Below are 17,272 nucleotides of genomic sequence, written 5' to 3'. Positions count from 1 at the left end.
ATTTTGCATAGAACATGTATGTAATGGGTATATATATATGTATTGTTGAATCTTAAATAAAGAGTTCTTAACAGACATATATAGGCAATATTCATATCTACGCAGTGGTGTCCGTTCATAACAGAGATTCCATCCATCAACAGCATCACACGGACCCCACTGACCTACAACATGTTTAGTCGTATTCTGCGGAGCAGTCTGTCCAAATGGAGTCTCCGACACAGATGTGAGCACAATTCACTTTAGGTTTTAGCAGATTTCTAAAAACTACAGCGATTTTCTTTCCGCGCTGGGATTTTGTCATTCAAACTACTGTTACTTTGAAAAAAATTAGAATAAACCAGATTTTAAAGTAATTAGGAGGATAAGAGCTTTATTCTGTGCAACTGCAAGACGAAGGAAAAAAAAAATCCAGAGAGGTGGGATCCTGGGTTCTGGCAACTGCAGTAATCCTTTTCAAATTGCTCATATTAAGATTAAAGATCACTTTGTTTCTGTATTCCCACAACTGGTTGGGTATGGTAAAGAAATCAGCCCGCTGCTTTTATACGTAACATCTTTAACATTTGCTCTGTTTTCTGTGCCTGTGATTAAATGTAACATTTTGAAATCCCAAAGTTCTGAGAAAAAGCATAAATCCTCATCTCACAGCTGCTGTTTGACTCCAAAAACACATGCAGTATTTTTTTTTCAAGCATCTACCATCAAATAGTCCCAGTGGACCAGCACTGGGGAACACCTGCATCTCTTCATTTCATTCCAATAACGCAGTTTCAACTTTTCAATTACAAAAATAGATGCTATATTCAGCTGCACGTTCATTTTGCCCTTAATTCCCGTGAACAAAAAACCTAGGAGCATGAAATCATTCGGGCAAGCTCTGTCATCAGGAGGATGAGGGATTTTTTTTTCTGCTGCACACTAGTATTGCAGTGGGAATTAAAGAAAATATTGGCAACAATTGGAGATAAAGTATGTGGTCAGCTTGTAGGCGGTAGGAAAAAAAAAGGAACTCAATAGAGTAGGATTACCGTTACATCACGCGTGTGTGAAGCGGCCATTGCAAGCCTATGCACACAATGAGATACACAAAGGCCCGAATACATCAAAACTTTTACGCCAGTTATACAGAGTTTAACAGTTTTGTAAAGTCGTTAAATGGTTGCACAATTGAGAGGCAGAAATTTTGTGATTTTCGGCGTTTTCAAATCATTTTTGACCAACTCTAACAAATTGGGCCAGATGAGGCATAGCAGTCCATGTTCATCAAATTTATGTTAAGGCTGAAAAAAGCTTACTCCATCTTTGAATAGAGTTAGATTTGTGGAGCGGTACACAAGAGGCACACACCACTTCACATCTCACCTGATTCACTATATAAGAGTTTTTTTAGTCTCACGACAACTTCAACCTATAGGACTGAGATAAATCCTAGCACAGTAGATATTGATTAGATGCACGTGACTAGCATTGACTGAGAACCAGGGCAAGTGTTTACTTGGAAGCTTTCAGTCTGTTTGGGATGTTGAACAGAGTGAAGTGTATTGAAGCTGGTGAGTGACCAGTCAAATGTGAGCTGTAGCGGGGAGAGAGGCAAGCCAGAGTCTCTCTCTGAAAGCAGACTGCATGGGCCAGCTAGGAAAGCTGAGCAGTCTGTGTGTAGGAGCTGCAGAGTAACAGGTGGAAGCTGCAGCCTGTTCAGTATAAACACTTCTGTTTGGCTCTGGAAGCTGCTGGAGCTGAGGACAGTACCTCTTTTCTATGTATGAAGTTGGCTCCAGAAGGAAGGACTGTAATTGGTTAGGATGAGCCTGCACTGACATATATGTGCCTGCTTAATGATCTGTTTATTTGCGGTTATACCTTTGGGCCCAGAAGAGGCTACATTTGTTATGGAGTTTTATAAAAGCAATAAAACTATACCTGTTTGAACCCAATAGCATTGCCTGTGTGAATGCTACCTAATAATAAATAATAATAATCTTTATTTTTATATAGCGCTAACATATTCCGCAGCGCTTTACAGTTTGCACACATTATCATTGCTGTCCCCGATGGGGCTCACAATCTAAATTCCCTATCAGTATGTCTTTGGAATGTGGGAGGAAACCGGAGTACCCGGAGGAAACCCACGCAAACACGGAGAGAACATACAAACTCTTTGCAGATGTTGTCCAAGGTGGGATTAGAACCCAGGACTCCAGCGCTGCAAGGCTGCAGTGCTAACCACTGCGCCACCGTGCTGCCCCACTAATGCCTACTTGAGAGCAGGAATCCCTACAATATTATATATATCTTTATATATATCTACTTAAGATCAGAGTTTTTGTCTTAGGACGACTGCAACATGATAATGAGAAAGAGAAAACAAAAGATGAGGCAGCACAAGCAAAGACAACATACAATTGGTAGGCGCCAGCCTGCAGGTTACAGTCCCGTAACCCAATACTATACCATATTTTTCAGATTATACGACTTCCTTTTCCCAAAATTTGAGGGGGAAATGGGGGTGCATTATATAATTCTACTGGATGGGGCAAATACAGTGGAGCGGTGTCCCAGGAGGCAGGGATTTCTAAAGGAGCTATTGAGAAAAATAGCAAAAAAGGCAGAGGTGCTCACCTGCCTAGGTCTCCAAACAAATGCACTATCAGGATGCAGTGGACCCATGTGGTTAAGAAGGCGACAACACAGATGCAGAAATACCGATGGGGCAGCCACTCACAACCTACCAAATTAATGGAGGGGTGGCTGCTTGACATATTACTGCACATAAGAGACCTGTATGTAGCTCTGTTCACACAATGGGAATGCACAGCACCCAGGTTATCAGCCTATTAGTGACGCCCTTCTATTAGCTCAGGTGGGCTGCCAAGATGCTTCCCATGTAAACAGACACCACAGTTTACAAGACAGAATGGGCCAAACTGCACCCCGAAAAAATGCAAAAAACACATACAAAAAATATGTGAGGTATTATTTATATTTTGGCCAAAATACGCAAGCTCGTAACCCACGTCACGGGTCCCCACGCTTATGAGTCCTACTCTAACCAATGCTAGCACAAAAAGAGGATTCATAGATCCTCCAAAAATTCAGAAAAACAGCAAAAAAGGCAGAGATGCTCATCTGTCCAGGCCTCCTAACAAATGCAGTGGACCCATGTGGTTAAGATAGCGACAACACAGGTTTGTGCATTTGTTTGGAGGCCCAGGCAGGTGAGCATCTCTGCTTTTTTGCTATTTTTCTGAATTTTTGGAGGATCTCTGAATCCTTTAAAGGAGCTATTGACATGAAATACTTATTTATAAACTGTATTTTTATATAGTGACCGGGTGACTAGCAATGTGAGGATAAGTATCACAGAGATTGCCATCTTCTGTGATGTGCAAACCCAGAAGTTTCTCTCATCATGTTATGTGCTGAGAGGAGTTAATCGGCCAAGACAAAGTTGGGCTTTTTTGTGAGTGGCTGTAAGAGATAGGCGGGACAGCCACTCCCCATATCTACACCCCAAGCGTGTGGTTTGGCAAGTTAGAGGTCTGACCAAGAGCTATTTCTGTGGTGTCTAGAGGCAGGAAGCTCCAATGAAGTGTTCCATGTGCAACTGCACTGGACTCTGTTGATTGTACCCTGAGTGGACAGATCTCTGCAGGCCTAAGGACTGTACTATACGTTATCTTTTGTTTTCCTGTTTTGCCAGAAAACGCCAAGTTTGTGTTGATGAACCCTGCACTGGTTTTTGCCGCATTTGAATAAACCAGCAGAAGAAACGTTCCTGTGTCTATCTCTGTGAGTAGCTGAGTGAGTCGATTACCGCTGTATAAATGTGTGTGTGTGTGTGTGTGTGTGTGTGTGTGTGTGTGTGTGTATATATATATATATACACACACACACACACATATAAACATACATATATATATTTACTAGGGATTCACTCTCAGGTAGGCATTAGGTAGCATTTACACAGACAATGTAATTTAGGCCAAACCTGTACTAGTACTGTACAAATTGCTAAACTAGTCCAATTGTGATATAACTAAGATTTGGATAGGTCTTCTCTCTGACTTTAGTTCCTTCTGGGAAAGGGGGAAACAAGTCTCTGGAGGTGGATTGTCTATCACATGATTAAATGATTTTACATTTGCTGCCTACATTCATTTTTATCAGTTTTGGGGGGGAAAAAAAGTTTGTTATGTAAATGGCCAGATCAACATTTCAGTGGTAGTTGTGTGATCCTCGTGTTTATAATTATTTAAGTATATTTTATCCATGCTCATGACAACTTTTTTTTACTGGAATTAGGTATAATAGTTGTAATGCAAAGATATGGGCTATTTCGATTGCACAACATACCAAGGACACATCAAGGTGAAGGTCCCTTTGCGTATTGCCCCACTGGACTACTTTTGTAGACTCTGCTGGAGTTTTTACTAAGCCCTTCGGCAGCAGGAACCGTTTAGCACAGGTGTTGCTAAGCATGAACCTCCCACTTGTGCTTGCTAGCGCCCATTTCACGCTACACAATCCTTCAATGTGGGTGATGAATGAAGCAGGAACTGATGGGTACAGAAGTCATTGAGGACTGCCACCCCCAGCTTGGCACAGCTCACTTCGCAATGTATATTCCTGTATAGTGTTTCAATGTATGAAATGAATGCAAGCGGCTGGCCACAGGTTGGTGAAACAGGAGAAGCTGAGCCAAACAAACTTGTTTGTGTAGCAGAAGCTCTTCGATAAACCGCCAAGAAGAATTGGAAAAGTAAACAAAATGACTGCAACGGCGGACTTAACCTTCAAATCAAAAAATTTACAAAAAATTCATGCATATTTTCCTTAAAGCAGATCTGTCTTCAGTTTTCAAAATATTGCATACACTATTTAATAAATCTCTTAACATTATTGAATAAAAATCTCTTCAACCTGAGGAGGCTGGAGTACTTAGTGTAAAAATCCATATCCGAATTGATGTATAATAACTTCTTGCAATTTTTAACTTAATCTCTGTCCATCTAGATTGATTGAATGCTCCTCAGTGTCCCTTCTTCCTGCTGGCAATGACAACAGACACTGACCAGTACAAGCAGCAGTTGTCAATCAGGTTGGGTGGACAGACTTTGCATACGCTTGGACTCAGAGCTCACTCAATCTTTAGCTGAATCTTTAACAGGCTAAATTTTAATATCAGAATCACATAGCATGACATGCTTTTCAACATAAAAACACCTGTCCCATCAATCTGTATTGAGTTTGTATTTCAAAAACGAGTGACAAACTTGCTTAGAACAAAATCTGTCTATGTATTCATGCTGCCCAACTCACAAGTAGAATGAATCATCGTTTGATTGCATTCAGATATGGTTTAAAAAGCCGGAAGGCAGAGAGGAAACAACTCCGATACCGCTCATGCTGGCTTCTCAACATCCCGCTGCAAGTGATTGAGAAGTCTATCTTAATGGACACATGGGAAGGAGAAGCCAACCTATGGCCCTTGCAATGTCTTTATATTATGTTTTCTCTGAAATGCCAGGTTCAGATTCATGGTTTCCATGGTTTGGGCAGCATGAATCAACTGATAGGTTCCCTTTAAGACATGACCTCTATGGGTAATATGTGGTGATGAGCGAATATACTTGTTGCTCGGATTCTCCTGAGCACGCTCGGGTGACCTCCGAGTATTTGTTAGTGTTCGGAGATTAAGTTTTCATCGCGGCAGCTGAATGATTTACAGCTACTAGCCAGCTTGATTACATGTGGTGATTCCCTAGCAACCAGGCAACTCCCACATGTACTCAGCCTGGCTACTAGCTGTAAATCATTCAGCTGAGGCAATGAAAACTTAATCTCCGAACACTAACAAATACTCGGAGATCACCCGAGCGTGCTCAGGAAAACCCAAGCAACGATTACACTCGCTCATCACTAGTAATATGATTAACATGATCAGACCATTGTGAGATTCCAGTTGCAGCACTTTCTATTTGTACAGTAGTCAGTGTACCAGTGTTCTTCAACTATGTGACTTTTATGGAGTGCTACTGTCATACAAAAGTTGCTGCCACCTACAACTTGTGGCAGCTGCCAGGTCACAGAAACTTTTGAGTGACATTCATTGAAAGACAAGCAAGAGCTCCTGCCAACTTCCAGCTCATGGGCACTGAGCAGAACAAAAAAGCATATATCCCGTAGCAGCGCTGTCAATATGTCTCGAGAAGTCATTTCTCAAGTTAAACCAGCAGCAAAAGCTAACCGATTGACCATGCTTATATTAGCTTAAGAAACATTTCAAGGCAGTGAACCACTGCCTTACTGCGCGACTGTGGAAGTAATAATACAGCAATATATATGTGTTCTGTATGTGAAACAGGAACAGTTTGTCACTTGGCACATTTTATATTAAATCTCCCAAGAGAGCAGCATTGAATAATTGGATGTAACATGATCGCAACGTTATAGAGATTTTACACTTACCAGAGCTGTGGCAGTAGTCCATCTGCTCGGGAATCTGGATTGTAAAGGCTATCAAATCTGGACCAAGCAAAGATTCAGGCTTCCTGCTCTCCTTCAACCATTTACTCATGTGGAGATCTGTTGTGTCAGAAGGGCCTTGCACCAAAGGAATTAACTTCTCTTTCCCAATATCACCTTTACAAGTACAGATGGGAAACGGTCACCACAATATACCAAAAACAACTTTACAAACAAGTACATTGTTCCAAGGGGTCGTGGCCTGGAAAAAGGTCAAGAACGCTAAAACATCAGGATGTACAATTTTACAAATTTTTTGCATGTAAATAGCAAAAAATAAATTTAAAATTGGTAAATATATTTATATATTATATATTTTTAGGAACAGAATTGCATATCTTAAACAGAGATGGAATAATCTATTTGTAGGATTCTGGGTTCATCGGCCAGGTCAGTATTCTGTGACTGCTGGTCGGGAGCCCTGTGAATCTCCTTTTACCTCCCGCCATTCCCTTCTCTTCGTTTGATTAACCGGGCTGGCGCAACATCATCATTACAGCATCACACACACACGACTAATGAAAGGAAGAGCTGGGAGTACCAGGAAGTAAGAAAACAATTCACAGGGCTCCCGACCGATAGTCACAAATTAATTACCTGGCCGATGGACCAGAGTCCTGCAAATCAATTCACCCATCTCTAGTAAAGGTACCTTCACACTGAGCAACTTTACAACGAGAACGACAACGATCTGTGATGTTGCAGCGTCCTGGTTAGCGATCTCGTTGTGTTTGACACGCAGCAGCGATCTGGATCCCGCTGTGATATCGCTGGTCGGAGCTAGAAGTCCAGAACTTTATTTGGTAGTCAGGTCGGCGAGTATCGTCGTGTTTGACAGCAAAAGAAACAATGCCAGCAATGTTTTACATGGAGCTAACGACCTGTGAGAACGATAAGTGAGTCGCCGTTACGTCACAGGATCGCTCCTGCATCGTTCTGGAGCTGCTGTGTTTGACGTCTCTACAGCGACCTAAACAGCGACGCTGCAGCGATCGGCTCGTTGTCTATATCGCTGCAGTGTCGCTGAGTGTGACGGTACCTTAAGTTAAGTAATGTAATGAATAAAAAAAAAAGTAGAAGAGAAATAGAGGAAAAGATAAAAAGATATTTACATGTTTGTTTGTGACTGAAGGGTTAACAACTCTAACACAATGAATGAAAACTTGACAACTCTAAAGCAAACTTATACAATTCAAGTCATTTTTTAAAATTTGCAATTAAATAGCTAAAAGAAGTTTAAAAAGGGGATAAGGTAAGTCTCAACAAACACTATGCTGAAACGTTGAAGAGGAGAAAAACTCGAGCTGTTTATTAAACAGATTTCATGAAAGCAGCTTATGTGTAAATGATCCTTCCAGGCTGAAATAGTGCGATTCAATTTCATACTAAATTAAAAAAGGAAATAAACTCAGGATTTTACAGGGCTCATAAAAACATATGATTGGTCATGCTCTTTCCCGATAATATTCCCAGCTCCATCGTACGAGCAAGTTAAAAATCAGTCATGGGCTTATCATCTTGGCACCGTTCCAAAACGGCTTTATCGTCTATGAAAATAAATTAGCAAGTGGCTGCGCTACTAATGAGTTTATAGCTTCATTTATTGAGATGGTCATTGATTTATTAACTGTGTGGTAGAACTACATTAATTGCTGGCTTCAAACCAGCAGATGCGATCAAGGATGATACCCGTTTTTATGTTAAGATGAATTTATAAAAACTGGCGCCGATTAACAATACAGTGATTTTTAAAATGCATGTAAAAGGTACCAAAAATTATATTTTTCTATAATTTTGATCATTTTTCAATTTATTCTCCTTTTTCATGGTTATTTCATTATTTCTATTAGATGTCAATTTGGAGGAGAACACACACTAGCAAGTGATAATGTTTAGGTCATCATATTAGATATTAGACTACTAATAATCGAGTTACCGTAATTCTCGTAACATTTAACAGTCTTAGATACAAAATTCCTTAGTGCATGAGCTCTTGTTAAAAAAATAGTGCTATATCCTGGTAATAGCACAGGTAAAACTAATGAGTGAATTGTTATAGAGTATTGTTAAGCCTAAATAATTATTTACTTAATGCGAGTTTCGCCGCTATTACGGGCTTCATCTAGGAGGATCTACTGCAATCGCAGCCTATTTGAAGGCGGTGACCTGATTGACAGCGATATCAGCCAATGGACATCAATCCACAGCAAAAGGTGTTGCAGTAGTTTTTACCTGTAAGGCTATATGCACACGTTGCAGATTTGACAGTGTAATTTTCTGTGCAGATTCTGCATTTCTTGGCAGAAAATGCAGGTCAGAATCTGCACCTTTTTTTGTATGTGCACATGCACACGTTGCAGATTTTTGTGCGTATTTCTTCCTTTTTTTATACCCCTACAAATTTCTATTATGGAATGGGTGCAGAAATGCAGCACATCTGCAAAAAGAATTGACATGGTCCTTTTTTGAATCTGCTGTGGAGCAATTGCCCATTGGCTGATATCGCTGTCAATTCTGCCATTGCCCTTAAATAGGCTGAGAGTGCAGCAGATCTCGCCCCTAAAAGAAGCTGTTAAAACTGGCAAAATGCATGACGAATAAATATTTATTGGGACTTAACAATACAGCTCAATCAGCAGTTTTACCTACGCTATTACCAGGATATAGCATTATTATTTCTAGTATTAAAATGCCATTTAAAGACTTGAAAGTTACATTCGAGCAATGAAAATCCAACATTATCATAAATGACTGATTGTGAAATGAAAATCTTCAGAAAATGGTTTTATTTGGTGTGAACATTAGGGCCACATTCATTAAAATTTGCATTTCATACACCAGTCTTAAAGGGAACCTGTCACCCCCAAAATCGAAGGTCAGCTAAGCCCTCCAGCATCAGGACTTATCTACAGCATTCTGGAATGCTGTAGATAAGCCCCCAATGTATAACAAAAGATAAGAAAAAGTGGTTAGATTATACTCACCCAGGGGCGGTCCCGTTCCGATGGACGGGGCAGTCCGGTCCGGGGCCTCCCATCTTCTTACGATGACGTCCTCTTCTTGTCTTCACGCTGCGGCTCCGGCGCATGGTACTTTGCCTGCCCTGTTTAGGGGAAAGGTCAGAGAGGCCCAGCACCTGTGCACTGCAGTACTTTGCTCTGCCCTCAACAGGGCAGGCAAAGTACGCCTGCGCCGGAGCCGCAGTATGAAGACAAGAAGAGGACGTCATTTGATGAAGATAGGAGGCGCCGGACCGCAACACCCATTGGACCGGACCAGGACCGCCCCGGGGTGAGTATAATCTAACCTCTTTTCACCATCTTTTAGGATACATTGGGGGCTTATCTACAGCATTCCAGAATGCTGTAGATAAGCCTCTGATGCTGGTGGGCTTAGCTCACTTACGATTTTGGGGGTGACAGGTTCCCTTTAATGAGGGGTATGCAGGTAAAAAGAGTGTTCATTAACCACATCCCGTCACTGCACTGCCCTTTTATGTCCTAATGGAAGGGTCTCTGCACACCAGGTATTCTGACAACACACTGACACAGTGTGCTGTGTTACAGACTCATTACTATTGATCTGAGCCGGTAACAGAGCACGAGCTGTCATTGTGCACATTGTGCAGGGACTAACATAGCCCCTGAAACAAGTGTCACCGATGACTTGAAAATTAAAAAACAAACTTTCTAAAATATCTTATTACAGTAATCTGCTTTTCTGTCCTCCCGAACTGATAATTCATTGAGAATTCTCAATTCACAGACAAAATTCATCTTCAGAGAATACTGATTTGCCCATTACTGAAATTTGAGAGGACAGTTGGTGCTCATTAAGTTCTATGGAGTAATGTAACTGTTTCAGGTGAACTTGCAGCAGAATGTCGGTGCCTGCCTCTCCATAGAACTTTAGGAGCACCAACTGTCATATTCTATCTCAGTAATGAGAAAATATGTCTTCCCTCAATACAGATTTTACCCATGAATTGAGAGTGAAGGATCAATCAAGGAAAAAAAGAAGTAGATTTATCTGATAAGATATATTACAAAGTTGCTTACTTTCATGTGTACTATTGATTTATGAAATAAAACCAGGGATTACTTTTAAGCCTCTGATGTACACCAAAATATTTCTACTTCCTGAAAGAGCCCAAAAATCTAAAAAATGGTGAAGCATTAAAACACATGGTATTCTAGCAAGTGCCATAACAGTCATTAAACAACTTTACTTAAAAGGAACCAGACAGCTGATATATGATACAGATCCTCGTGCAGCATGTATCAGACTTCCATTAGGACATAAAAGGGCAGTGCAGTGACGGGATGTGGTTAATGAACCCGCTTTGCTTTAAACAGCTGACATGTGCCTCTAACAGCCACGGGTGGAATAGCGATCCACCTGCGGCTATTAACCCGTTAAATGCTGCTGTCAATCTCTGACAGCGGCATTTAACTTGCGCTTTCAGGAAGCACGCCGGAAATCCCGCCATCGGTGACCCCGTCATGTCATCACGGGTCACCGATGGGTTGGCTTGACAACCAGATCTCTAGCAGACCTCTATGGTTGTCATAGCCGGTTTGCTATGAGCGCCACCCGGTATCAAGTAAGCATTTCTGCTACATACAGGCGATCTGATCATCGCCTGTATGTAGCAGAACCAAATCAGACAACTGCAGCTTGTAGTCTCCCATGGAGACTACTGAAGCATGCAAAAAAGTTAAAAAAAATGTTTTTAAACCTATTAAAAAAAATATATATATATATATATATATATATATATATATATATATAAAAGTTCAAATCACCCCCTTTCGCCCCATTCAAAATAAAATAAAAAATCAAAACCTACACATATTTGGTATCGAAGCATTCAGAATTGCCCAATCAATATAAAAAAATAATCTGATCGCTAAACAGCGTAACGAGAAATAAAGAAAAAAAACACCAGAATTACGGGGATTTTTTTGGTCGCGGTTACATTGCAATAAAATGCAATAATGGGCGATCAAAGGATCGTATCTACACCAAAATGGTATCAATAAAAAACGTCAGCTTGGCATGCAAAACATAAGCCCTCACCCAGCCCCAAAGCATGAAAATGGAGACGCTACAGGTCTTGGAAAATGGCGCCATTTTTTTTTCTTTTAACAAAGGCTGGATTTTTTATTTCACCCCTTAAATAAAAAAGAACCTAGACATGTTTGGTGTCTATGAACTGTGAGGCAGTGACCGGAGTCACATGTAAGAGTCGCTATGTGTCCCCCAGGATGCGCTCAGAAGCGTATTAGATCTGCTGGAGTGCTTTGTGTTCACAGCAGGGTGTCTGTGAGTCACAAGGCAGAAGGAGAGTAAGTTTGAACCTGGTTAAGTTATTCTTGACCAAGGAACTTATTCAGGAAAACCAGGCATGGGTTTTTATTTTTGAAAAAGACTGCAGGAAGGTAGTGGGGTGCGGTCCGTTTCCTCCAGCCCAGATCTTGTAAGTGGCCCATAGCCACAGAGTGAAGTGAGGGGGAAAAAAAACCCTGCAAGAAGAGTTTGGGTGTGTCAGTTTTGGTCTTGCAGGCAGACAGAGCAGTTGGTCTGCAGAGCACTTCCTGTGTGAGGCAACACAGGGCCAAGCGGAGCCAAAAGGTCTGGCACCACCTATGTATACGGCAGTGCGGTCGCTCACCGCAACCGGTCCCGGACTGTCTTTTTGTTTTCCCGGCTGCGATCCGGAGGATAAAGCGTGCTGTGCACTGTGAGTTTTTTTTTCTGGACATTAAACAGGTTTTGTTTTTGAACTTGCTTGGGTCACTTCCTCGACACTGCTGCACCACAGAACTTATGACCTGGAGAATCATAATGGCAGGTCAGTTTTAACATTTAGTGAACATGGTAACATAAAAACAAAAAACAACTGTGGAATTGCACTTTTTTTGCAATTTCAATTTTTTTTTTCCGTTTTCCAGTACACGATATGATAAAACCAATAGTGTTGTTCAAAAGTACAACTTGTCACGCAAAAAACAAGCCCTCATGGTCATTTTGACAGAAAAATTTAAAAGTTATGGCTTTGGGAAGAAGGGGAGCAAAAAACGAAAACCCTAAATGGCCACAGGGGTTAAGGGGTTAATAATTGGGACTGAGCCGCGCTGGAGACTAGTAAGACAGGTGGGTCCACGGCAGCTACTCCCCCGCCTGCTGCTTTTGAGTAGTCTCCAGCATGGCTCGGCCATGGCAGCTATTAAACTATTTCTTTCTGAAATGTCTCTGCTTTTCAGAGTTAAACATTGTCTGATACAAGCGGTTAGTAGATCGGTCAGCATGTATCAGCCATCAGGATCCATTCATAGGTAAAATATAATAGAATCACGTCACCACTTCTGCATTTTTCACCCACTCCCGGTTTTCGATACAAATACTGATGAAAAATACGGACCAAACACTCAACGTGTGAACATGGCCAAACACATGCAAGTTTGGCACATCGCTGTTGGTTGTATTGGATGGTGGATGATCTGACTTCCCTGGAGACAGTACAAATGTGTGCTTCCAAAGAAAAGCAAACAACTGGCACGTGAAGCTAATGTGTTAATGTTTAATTAAACTCATTGAGTAAAATGAATTCATGTTTTTCAAGTAAAGAACTTGTTAATCTCTAGAGGTACAAAGTATTACATAATGTTGTTATGTTAGTACCTTACAAGAGAAGCCAAACAAATGTACTTTTAGGAGTGCCGTGCACTTGGCAGCCTTCTCAATTTTTGCTTAAAAAACACAGAAGAGGCCAGTGTTAAAAAACCATAAATCTCACCTTGCCTTTCTATTTAGCATGGCCCTTCACATTCTGAGAAGAGATCTTTGCCTTCTAAGTGCCAATCAGATCTCCCACATATCACCCAGAATGACCTAGAATGTAGCTACTTGGCAAGAAGTTTGTACATCATCACGTTATGGGGAATTGTTGTGCTGATAGTATTATACTTTATGATACACAGTAACTGCTCAAATATGGGACGGGGGGAAGGGAAAACTACAATCAGAATACAATTAAAAAATTAAAACTAAAATTTAATCGACCATAGCTATAATGTATTATCTTGGCATGATAAAATTAAAACACGCTAAATCTCTGATTCATAGGAACAATGAATAAATTCTTGTTTCAGTAACTCTCCTTGTAAAAAGTAAGGCCAATTCTCCTATACAGGCAATAAACTTTTATACGGTCCAGCTGCACATACCTGGGGCTTTGGCACAAATTTTTATTGATCCCAGGGTCCCGGAGACACATTTGACCAATGATGTGCTGCAGAATCTCAGTTCAACATTCTGGATAGAACCCTCCAGAGTTGGCAGCGCATTCTTGGATTTCACACCTAATAAAAGAAAGCTGCAAATGTACTAGCCTGTTGAATTGTAATATACTTTAATATTCATTCAGACAGTAAAACAATCATTTCAGTTCTTTTTGCTTTTTGTTTTAATTAGCAAACATCAGAAAGTGATTTGGATTCATATTCAAACACGATTCCTTTTAACGCATTCACATGATGTTCTGCAAAACTCGGTTTGAAGTTGTGCTGTTCTGCAGGTGTCCAGGATTTGGAAGGAGGGTCTGTGGCATAGTCCTCCAGCAACAGCAAAGAATAATACTGAGTAACACCCAGCACACGCAATTCATGCACCTTATATATGTTTGGAATGATCTAACACCCCATATAATCCGACCACGAGCATTAAGTGTAATGAGCAATAGTGTGGCTTATCAAAAGTGCTATTAGGCATGAAAGGGTTGTCCGATCCATTGTGAAACGGATACTAAAAACTCCTGACAAATCCGATCGATCTGTCAGGGCAAAAACAATGTTCATGAGAAGGTGAAGTTCATGGGACGTACTTATCACATACTATACTCTTAAAACGGTTTTACAGTATTCAAAGAAAATCATCAACTAGGAGGAAATACTGTAAAGAAGTAACCTTTGCATCATCATACACGATATTACCTGTTCCTATCACAGAACAAAAAAAAAAAAACATGAAAGCGTTTTTATGGGGGCATTTCTGCTGAAATTAGGTATACAAAGAGAAATCAGGTGACAATCTGTTTTTTTAAATTCTTCTTGTCAACAGGAACTGTACATGCACACTCAGGGTCAGACTGTGAATGGAATCACCCTGCTGAAAAGAAATGCCAACTGGGTCAACATACTCCTATTTAAATGATGAATACCCGAGGGAAAGTACAATGCAGCACTCTAAGAAAATGCATATACCTTATAATTACGGTAAATAATATATATATATATATATATATATATATATATATATATATATATATATATACATACAGTATATATATATTATACACACATAGCGTAGGCAGGTCTGGAAAAATTATGCAAAGTAACAATGCTAGACAGAAATATTAATAGTCTATGTTTATCAATTAACAAAATGCAAAGTGAATGAACAAAAGATAAATCTTACTCAAATCAATATTTAGTGTGCCCTTTGACTTCAAAACAGCAGCAAATCATCAATTCTTCAAGGTACATAGTTTTTGAAGGAACTTAGCAGGGAGGTTGTTCCATACATCTTTGAGAACTAACCACAAATATTCTGTGTATGGAGGCTTGCACAAATCCTTCCGTTTCTTCTTATAATTCCAGACAGAATGGATAATGATGACGATTGTATCAGGGCTCTGTGGGGGCCATATCATAAGTTCCAAGACGTTCTTCTTCTTAATGCTTAATTGATATTTTATTTCTTTTTAGTAACATTTTCTGTATGTTTGGGGTTGGTTTACTGTTGTAGAATAGATTTGGAGGTAATCAGATGCCTGTTTGATGGTATTGCCTCATGGATAAGTGTCTGTATTTTTCATTACTGCAGACACCATTAACCCCTTCATGACCCAGCCTATTTTGGCCTTAATGACCTTGCCGTTTTTTGCAATTCTGACCAGTGTCCCTTTATGAGGTAATAACTCAGGAACGCTTCAACGGATCCTAGCGATTCTGAGATTGTTTTTTCGTGACATATTGGGCTTCATGTTAGTGGTAAATTTGGGTCGATAATTTCTGAGTTTATTTGTGAAAAAAACGGAAATTTGGCGAAAATTTTGAAAATTTCGCAATTTTCACATTTTGAATTTTTATTCTGTTAAACCAGAGAGTTATGTGACACAAAATAGTTAATAAATAACATTTCCCACATGTCTACTTTACATCAGCACAATTTTGGAAACAAATTTTTTTTTTGCTAGGAAGTTATAAGGGTTAAAATTTGACCAGTGATTTCTCATTTTTACAACAAAATTTACAAAACCATTTTTTTTAGGGACCACCTCACATTTGAAGTCACTTTGAGGGTTCTATATGGCTGAAAATACCCAAAAGTGACACCATTCTAAAACTGCACCCCTCAAGGTGCTCAAAACCACATTCAAGAAGTTTATTAACCCTTCAGGTGTTTCACAGCAGCAGAAGCAACATGGAAGGAAAAAATGAACATTTAACTTTTTAGTCACAAAAATGATCTTTTAGCAACAATTTTTTTATTTTCCCAAGGGTAAAAGGAAAAACTGGACCACGAACGATGTTGTCCAATTTGTCCTGAGTACGCTGATACCTCATATGTGGGGGTAAACCACTGTTTGGGCATACGGCAGGGCTTGGAAGGAAAGGAGCGCCATTTGACTTTTTGAATGAAAAATTGGCTCCAATCTTTAGCGGACACCATGTCGCGTTTGGAGAGCCCCCGTGTGCCTAAACATTGGAGCTCCCCCACAAGTGACCCCATTTTGGAAACTAGACCCCCCAAGGAACTTATCTAGAAGCATAGTGAGCACTTTAAACCCCCAGGTGCTTCACAAATTGATCCGTAAAAATTAAACAGTACTTTTTTTTCACAAAAAAATTATTTTAGCCTCAATTTTTTCATTTTCACATGGGCAACAGGATAAAATGGATCCTAAAATTTGTTGGACAATTTCTCCTGAGTACACTGATACCTCACATGTGGGGGTAAACCACTGTTTGGGCACATGGTAAGGCTCGGAAGGGAAGGAGCGCCATTTGACTTTTTGAATGAAAAATGATCTCCATCGCTAGCAGAGACCATGTCACGTTTGGAGAGCCCCCGTGTGCCTAAACATTGGAGCGCTCCCACAAGTGACCCCATTTTGGAAAGTAGACCCCCCAAGGAACTTATCTAGAAGCATAGTGAGCACTTTAAACTCTCAGGTGCTTCACAAATTGATCCGTAAAAATTAAAAAGTACTTTTTTTTCACACAAAATTTCTTTTAGCCTCAATTTTTTCATTTTCACATGGGCAACAGGATAAAATGGATCCTAAAATTTGTTGGGCAATTTCTGCTGAGTATGTTGATACCTCATATGTGGGGCTAAACCACTGTTTGGGTGCACGGCAAGGCTCGGAAGGGGAGGTGTGCCATTTGACTTTTTGAATGGAAAATTAGCTCCAATCGTTAGCGAACACCATGTCGCGTTTGGAGAGCCACTGTGTGCCTAAACATTGGAGCTCCCCTACACGTGACCCCATTTTGGAAACTAGACCCCCCAAGGAACTTATCTAGATGCATAGTGAGCACTTATAACCCCCAGGTGCTTCACAGAAGTTTATAACGCAGAGCCGTGAAAATAAAAAAATAATTTTTCTTTCCTCAAAAATGAGTTTTAGCCCAGGATTTTTTAATTTTCCAAGGGTAATGGGAGAAATTGGACCCCA

The 17,272-nt window shown here is 40.3% G+C and overlaps 1 protein-coding gene across 6 annotated transcripts in view; it reads right to left on the bottom strand.

Annotated features, from left to right (window-relative positions):
- The window catches only part of VPS13B (vacuolar protein sorting 13 homolog B), a 1,111,190-nt gene that overhangs the window by 723,028 nt on the left and 370,890 nt on the right, over positions 1–17,272 (bottom strand). For all 6 annotated transcript variants that reach the window (XM_077270879.1, XM_077270877.1, XM_077270878.1 and 3 more), the window contains exons 18-19: positions 13,758–13,892; positions 6,472–6,645 (exon numbers count right to left, since the gene is read on the bottom strand). In XM_077270879.1, coding sequence (XP_077126994.1) covers positions 6,472–6,645; positions 13,758–13,892 — 309 coding nt within the window. The remainder of the gene's footprint in view (positions 1–6,471; positions 6,646–13,757; positions 13,893–17,272) is intronic.

The sequence above is a fragment of the Ranitomeya variabilis genome, chromosome 6, assembly GCF_051348905.1.
Source record: "Ranitomeya variabilis isolate aRanVar5 chromosome 6, aRanVar5.hap1, whole genome shotgun sequence".
NCBI lineage: Eukaryota > Metazoa > Chordata > Amphibia > Anura > Dendrobatidae > Ranitomeya > Ranitomeya variabilis.
Note: the sequence above shows the minus strand (reverse complement) of the source record. Positions and strands in the feature narration are given on the sequence as shown.